The sequence below is a fragment of the Pelobates fuscus genome, chromosome 8 (assembly GCF_036172605.1).
Source record: "Pelobates fuscus isolate aPelFus1 chromosome 8, aPelFus1.pri, whole genome shotgun sequence".
Lineage (NCBI taxonomy): Eukaryota > Metazoa > Chordata > Amphibia > Anura > Pelobatidae > Pelobates > Pelobates fuscus.
In genome coordinates, this window is record NC_086324.1 from 26,464,243 (window position 1) to 26,472,564 (window position 8,322).

At 38.5% G+C, this 8,322-nt stretch overlaps 1 protein-coding gene across 1 annotated transcript in view; it reads left to right on the top strand.

The window, feature by feature from the left end:
* EPC2 (enhancer of polycomb homolog 2) overlaps window positions 1-6,007 on the top strand; it is a 73,527-nt gene extending 67,520 nt beyond the window's left edge. The window contains exons 13-14 of the mRNA XM_063429401.1: window positions 2,121-2,454; window positions 4,525-6,007. Of these exons, the coding sequence (XP_063285471.1) occupies window positions 2,121-2,454; window positions 4,525-4,597 (407 nt within the window). The 3' untranslated portion in view covers window positions 4,598-6,007. The remainder of the gene's footprint in view (window positions 1-2,120; window positions 2,455-4,524) is intronic.
* Window positions 6,008-8,322: the final 2,315 nt, after the last annotated feature.

The following is an 8,322-nucleotide window of genomic DNA, read 5'->3' on the forward strand; positions in this document are numbered from 1 at the left end:
CCTGCTCAAACGAGCTTACAGTCTGTAGGAGGTGGGGTATAAAACACATTAGGACAGGAAATAGCAATCTGATAAGGTGGGAGTGAAGCACAGCTGGAGGATAGAGTAAAGTGCTGCCCTTAAGCAGACAGCAAGAGACAGGTGTGTGAGGTAGAGGTTACGCTGGGAGGCCATAAGCTTTCCTAAATAGATGGGTTTTAAGGCACTTCTTAAACGATTGAAGACTAGGGGAGAGTCTGATGGCGGTAGGCAGGCTATTCCATAGGAGGGAGTCGCCCTGCGAGAAGTCCTGTAAGCGTGAGTTGACCGTAAAGGGTGCGAGCAGCGGACAGGAGAAGGTCACAGGCAGAGCGGAGAGACCGAGAAGGGGCATACCTTTAGATCTGTGAAGAGATATGAGGTGCAAGAATTGTTCAGTGCTTTATAGGTAATGGTTCGTACTTTGAATTGACTCCTATAGGATACAGGAAGCCAATGTAAGGACTAACAGAGGGGTGAGGTGTGAGAGGACCGACTAGAGGGGAAAATCAGTCTGGAGGCAGCATTCATTACAGACTGTAGCGGGGCAATACGGCTTTTGGGAAGACCAATTAGGAGAGGGTTACAATAATCCAGCAGGAAATGACTAGAGCATGGACAAGCTCCTTGGTAGCATCTTGCGTAAGAAAGGGACGGATATGTTTTTAAGATGGAATCTACAGGATTTGTCAACATAATGGATGTGAGGCACAAAGGTGAGGCCAGAATCAAGCATGACGCCAAGACAGCGCACTTGCAAGGGTTGGCTTACTTCTATACCCTTTCATTATGTGGCATTCTTAAAATCAATATACGCATATACTCGAGTATAAGCCGACCCGAATATAAGCCGAGGCCCCTAATTTTACTGGGAAAAACTGTGAAAACTTATTGACTCGAGTATAAGACTAGGGTGGGAAATGCAGCAGCTACTGGTAAATTTCAAAATAAAATTAGATCCTAAAAAAAATGTGTATGAGTGCAGTGTGTGTGTGTGTGTGTGTGTGTGTGTGTGTGTTGCAGAGCCTTGGTTGGGGGGTGGGCATTTTTATTATTTTTTTTAAATTATTTTAATACGTTTTTTTTATTATTATTATTAAAATATTATTTTAATTTTATTATTATTTAAATGTTTATTTTTTTCATCCCCCCTCCCTGCTTGTTAGCTGGCCAGGGAGGGGGGCTCTTACTCCCTGTTGGTCCAGTGGATGGGCACTGTGTAGGAGGGGGCTGGCAGAGAGTTTACTTACCTCTCCTGCAGTTCCCGTCAACTCCTTCCTCGTCCGGTCAGCTCACAGTGTAAGTCTCGCGGCCACACTATGACCCCGCGGCTCTCGCGAGACTTACACTGGGAGCTGACAGAGGTGCTGAACGGACCGGCGCGGAGGCGGAGGGAGCTGACAGGAGCTGCAGGAGAGGTAAATAAACGCTCTGCAGCCCCCACAGCCCCCCCCCCCCCCCCCCCCCATAATACAGACAATTGACTCGAGTATAAGCCGATTTGGGGTTTTTCAGCACAAAAGATGTGCTGAAAAACTCGACTTATACTCGAGTATATACTCGAGTTAAATCTTACTTGTATTCAAGCCTGAAGCTGCTGGCTCTGCCCCAGTCTGCCTCAACCTGAAAGCTGTCTGCTGACATCATCAGAAGTGTTGTACAGTGCTTCCCCCTAGGATTGGCTGAGACTGTCAAGGAGGCAGATCAGGGGCAGTCAAACACAGCCCTGGCCAATCAGCATCTCCTCATAGAGATTAATTAAATCAATGAATCTCTATGAGGAAAGTTCAGTATCTGCATGCAGAGGGTGGAGATACTGAATGTTGTGATGCACACTCGAGTATATACGGTAGTTGTAACGATGCATATATAAATGTAAGCATAAATAGAAATTAAAATGGTAAATGGTTGCCCAAGTGTAAAGCTGAATTATCACCATTTAACAATAAACAATAATTCCCCCCTTCATAACAGTGTGTAGTGCTGTCTACGCTGGCATGTAGTATCTTAATGGTAACCTTGTGATATGTTCTAGAGCTCTGTCTATTCATGTTTTGTTTTTGTTATTTTTTTAAATCTTTTAAATCTTTTTCTTTCTCCAGGGACCGCTAAAACGCTGTACTCCACAAACATGGCTTTATCATCCAGCCCAGGGATTTCAGCAGTTCAGCTTGTAAGGACAGTTGGACACCCAACCACTAACCACTTAATTCCAACATTGTGCACAAGCAACTCTCAAACCCTTCCTATGAGTAATTCTTGCCTACCCACCACCGTTCACCTCAACAATGTCAGTGTTGTGTCACCTGTCAATGTGCATATCAATACAAGGACTTCAGCACCATCGCCAACAGCCTTAAAACTTGCCACAGTTGCTGCCAGCATGGATAGAGTGCCAAAGGTTACTCCAAGCAGTGCGATCAGCAGCATAGCAAGGTGTGTATCATAGTCTGTGTGTGCCGTCTATGATTGTTGTCATCTTCCTGTTTCACCATCATTTAGAAACCAATACAATCATCTATCATCCAACTTCTAAGGAGCCTTCACAAGATGTGGACTTGAGATCTTCCATTGGCATAAATACTGAGGTTTATTTAGAACAGTATTATGCCCCTGTAGTACCATCATTGTTGCGTATAAAGCCTTCATACATCCAATTATCTTTATGCGTTGTGGGATTTTTTTTTTTTTTTGAGTCTTCTAGAAAATTAAAAAGTTGAACTCAATCATGTTGACGGAGTGCCTTTATTACAGTCTGCTTTTTAATCTATATAAGCACCCTTTTAAGCTCCACTCTGATTCTTTTGTATGTAGGGTTGTACAGAATTATCCCCAAAAACTTTTTATTTTTATTTTTCCTTGACCTGTAAATAAAAATATTTAGAAAAATGTTTTACACGCTATTTATTTTATTCCGGTGACTGTACATACTCAAACACTGTATATTAAACTTTTTTTTTTCCAAGACAACTGCTTAGTTTTGTGAATAGGTTCTAAAGGTATCTGAATTCAATTCAAAGGGGCAACATCAGGTATTATACACATAATCATAGACTTGATGACATAAAAGTCTGGTTGTAAGCCATTATTTGTAAAAAAAAAATTTTTGAAGAGAGAGGTTTGGCAAAAGTTTTTACTGCGTGTTCCCTATATGCTTAAATCGATTTTTATTTTTGGTTTGGAAGAACAATCTCCTAATTGTAAGTTCTTATGGCAAGACTTATTTGCAGTGAGGGGGGAAAAACAACTTGTGCTTGTTGTCAATTTGTCATTTTTCCATGTATCTTTTTTATTTTTTTAATAAAAATATCAGTCTCTATCGTCTCCTGCATTTAAAACATTAGAATGCATGGGATCTTGTCTTACTGATTGTCTGTTTTTATATTTTACCACTTTGGTAACTTTTAGAAGTAGTGCAGAAAACTTAAAATTTTGCCCAAACTACACGCAGCATATTGGTTTTCATGGCAGGCAGGTTGAAAGATATTAGTTGCGGAGCTGTATTTATAAGATTTTATCCCAAACTATAGACTGTATTTATACTTTAAATCAATAGTGTTCAAACTTGTCCATAGAGCTGTAATTCTTTGCCAAGACACATACGATCCATTATCAACTGATGGAGCAATTGTAAGCATCCATGTAAAGTTTTAACAGACATTTCCATGTTTGTGTATGTAAATTATGAGCTTTTTTCATCAATGTTGTCATACCTTGTTGTCATGCAATAAAACGGATAACACCACAAATATTAGCTGCCAGACCTTTTATTCAATATATGCCAAATATTTGATCACTAGTTTGGTACAAAGCGTTAACTATTTTCTAAACCTAGCTATAGTTGGCCATATAATTATGTAGAGTGGCCAGAAAGTAATTGCATTTCATGTTGTGCCAAGTATCATTCAGTATATGAGAAGCTATCTAAAAACTGTCTTTATTTTATTGCTATTGATATATAAATTCTAAAACCATTAATGGCATATCCTACATTTATACTGTTATCAATGGCTGCAATATTAGCAAACAAGGCACTATATGAAAAATTCAGATACTGTAGGTAGCACCAGTTACGCCCCCCATCCTTCCCCTGATTTCTTGCTTAGCTAGTGATCGTACATTCTAAAGGTGAGAAATTAATCTTAAAACAAAAAGCTAACAGAAGAATATGCTGTCGATAGTTGGAGTGTGTACGGGACATCACAGAAAATTCTGTGTGGTTGTGAGATACTAATGAGTTGGTGAGATGTTAAGCAGGTTAATAAGATTATATTTTAAATTGAAAAATAATGACCTTCGAGGTAAAGTGAAGCAAGGATGCATGGTAAGGGTCTGGTGTAAATTAGTGGTTATTTATATTCTATGACCCAGCATGATTACACTAGATTATATGATCTTGTGAAGTATATATGCATTCGTATTTTTTTTTTGTTTTGTTTTTTTTCTTCTTCTTTTTCTCCTTCTCCTTCTTTTATTTTTTATTTGTTTTGTTTTTGTATTTTACAGAGATAACCATGAACCAGAAAGATTGGGTTTAAATGGAATTGCAGACACAACAGTGGCTATGGAAGTGACATAACCTTTTAAAACAGTGGACTTTTGGCCTGACGTTTGTAGGCATTTTCTTTCCAACTACATGCAGATTGCAGCGCCCTGCAGATGGCAGTGCGCTAACACGGACCTAAATGGACTATCAGTATATTGGAAGTTAACACGATATACCTTGTACATTTTGTAAAAATGGAGAAAATCACTACCTTGTAAAATAGTTTATTTGTATCATCAATATTCTTTCTGTTACTTGAATAGTAGATATTCATCTTCATCATGCTTTTGCACTTGAATTTGCAACTGAATGGATATAAAAAAAATAATAAAAAATCTTTAATGGGATCATGAGCATGAATTGGGATCCTGCATCACTTGTTTTAACTATTTATTTTGCCATGTTTACATTTTGTATATTGTACAAATAAATCCAACTTTGTGTCTAAAAAAAACAAAACAAAAAAAAAAAAACAACAAAAAAAGAAAAAACAAAATGTTAAAGATTCATAGCTAGGAAATTAAATTCTTGTAATTTTTTTCTAAAGAAAATGTAAAGTTTTCACTCGGTTCATTTTGTTTCACAATTTGACGATCTGGACCTTTTGGTAACTATTTTAGTGGCATTTCACTGTCAAATATGAAGTTCAAGGCAAAATAGTATTTTCTATTACTGTGCAGGGGTAAGGGATGGATCGATAATACAAAATTTAATGTAGTGACTCACTTTTCCATATATTTTGAATGTATATTTCTATTTATAATACCAGTTTCTAAGAGTTAATTAAACAAAAGTCTATGGAACGTGGAAAATTAATGTATCTAGCGCACAAAGTGTGCAGACGTGGTTTTTTTTCCAGCCATTTACATTTTATCATAAATTGCATATTTTATCCAGCTTCAAAACCTTAACACCCAAAGTAAAGATTATTTTACCATTTATGTATTGCATTATATACCATTGCAATAATTATTGGGCTTCTAAATATCGAGCCATCCCTGGTGAAGGGGGGTGGGAGGGAAGGGACTGTGGCAAGATTGACTTATCAATTTGAGAGTTTTTCCTGTAGCTACAAGGCAAGTAACGGGTTTGAAATGGTCTGACTGCAATTGTTGGAAACCTTCGTAGTGTTTAGTGGTTACATTTTATTTTTTTCCTTTTTTTATTTTTTTTATTTTGTTTTATATTTTTTATACTGTTATTGTAAATTAGGTATGTGTAGTGTTGTTTATCAGAATGTTCGTTAATGCACTAGCTCAGACAACTTTCCCTGTTACTTGTTCTTGATAAGTGAAAACTGCAGGGAAATAAAATACATATCAAAACATTAATGCCTTGCGCAAATGTGTTTTTTGCACAGTGTGCAAAGTTTGTAACGATGATTACTATATGTCAGATAAAGTCCAGCCAATAATAAATGGTTCTCAGACACAACTAAATGAACCTGAAGATCTACATGTGTATATTTTTTTTCCTCTTCCATTTACTGGATAGATTTTATAAATGCTTTGCTAATCTGTGTCATCCAAAACATACAAACATAAACATTGGGAGTTTATATATGGTGGGTGGGGGTGTTAAACATACCTTTATTCCAGCACTAGGACAGTCTCCGCACAGCCGCCCAATCCTCTTCTGGTGAAGCGATCAAGCTTTGTGATCTGTGTCCAATCATAGGCTTCCTTTAGAGCAGCAATTTAAGCACGGTGTCCAGTGTCCATATACATTGTGCACTGACAGCGGCCATCAAAATAGATTCAATAATGTAATCTATTTCGGGCAGTCCCTGAGATAACCACTAGTACGCATAAGCATTGTAAACTCTGCCATTTCTTAGCTCTCTTTTCAATTACAAGGTTGCATTGACAGAATCTATGCTCTGAATGAACAATGTTCGTTCTGTCCCTTTTTAGTATGCTCTGTGGTTCACAAACGAATCATGTTACAGAGGGATTAATTATCAGAGGATGAAAAAGGAGTATACACTAAAGAAGAAAGTTATATCTAGCAATATAATTCCATTTACCTTAGCTTGCGTTTTCATGGATTCCAATACAATAATATTTTATTTGCATACGCCTACAGTCTATATTTGGTTAAGGCTATCTGGGTTATTAACTAAACTCCAATGTTAGTGAATTAAATCAGTTTTGTACAATTGAGGCTAAAATACGCTACGTCATCACTAACGGAGCTGGAGTATTTTTCAATTCAGTTGTTTAAAGCTTAATGTTGCTAAAATTTGGGTTATTCATAAATGAACCATTCATCGACATCCTTTTATTCCACAACCAAATTAATCAATTTATCTGGAACATTTAAGGTGAATTGATTAATTCAGGTGTGGATAAAATATTTGTATTGGGACAGTACAGTTTATTTATGGACGACCTGAATTTTTGCAAGTCCATAGGGTAGTAAATAACCATGCATGGATCTTTGGTTTCTGGGATTTAAAATCTGGCCAAGGACTCTGAAATAAAACGGTTCTTCCACTGGCAGACTGGGCATTTTGTGTCATAAATGTCAAAATAATAGAGCCCCTAGATGGGTCATTTAAAATGATTATAAATAAAATGCAATTGCAACATCATTTTCAGATTGTTATATGAACACAGCATGTAAGTATACCTATATTGTGAGAAGTGTAAGAGATGGCGATTCTAAAACATGGTCCAAGAAATATGTTTCAGACTAGGAGAGAGCAGTATCCTCTTGATGAACTCAGGGGCAAACATAAATCTGTAGATGCATGTGAGCAGTACATTTTTGGAGCTTTCCTTAGGTGTCCCAAAGAAACAGAACCATAGGAGAATAGTAACGGGGGTAACAGTACATGGATTTGAAATTGAAGATGTCACAATGTTTCTCGGATATCTTGTTCTATGCCAGAACACTGGCATATTGAGGGGGAATTGGAGTGGTCTGGGTGCAGTGTCCATGTCCCCCCTTAGTCCTGCAATGTAAAATATTGCAGTTTTTTTTAGAAACTGCAATAATCACAGCGCAGGAATAAGACTGCTTTTAGTGGCTGTCAATCAGACCGTCACTAGATGCACTTCCTGACTGTTAATGGACTTTTAGTCGCCTAACTGACAATGGAAGAGGACATCCAGTGTCTGTAAAATCCCCATAGTAAAGCATTGAAGTAATGCTTTCCTATAGGGAAGGCCTAATGCACTTGCCGTGTATGTGCATTAGCAGATGCAGAGCACTGACCCAGCGCTGAAGGACGTCGGTGCTGGTAAGGGGTAAGTGACTTACTTGTTTTGTTTTTAACCCTATAGTTACAGAAGGGGGACCAGAGGCCTCTAAAGTGTTAGTAATACAGATTTATATTCTAGGTATAGAATACCTTTCAGGAGGCTCTGGTTCAAAAATTGAGACTGCAGAGATGGGACAAGTCTGAGGTCATGAGGCTACATGAGATCATGGAAACGAGTTTGGGATTGCAGTACACAGGGCTGGACTGGCCCACCGGGATACCGGGAAATTTCCTGGGGGGCTGCATGTAGAGAGGGAGCCCTGCTCCCTATATTTTAGTAATATCGCGGCCGCATGTGAGTGCCGCCGGTCCGGCGCCACACTCTGAGGGGGTTATACTTCACTTACGGCCCGCGGCCCCATCTCCCGTGCTGTATGACTGCAGTCAGTATGAGTGAGTGTGCCGGGCGGCTGCCTAACCGGTCCAACAGCACACTCACTGATACTGACAGCAGTACAACTGTCAGCACAGGAGGACTGAGGGAGAGGGCAGA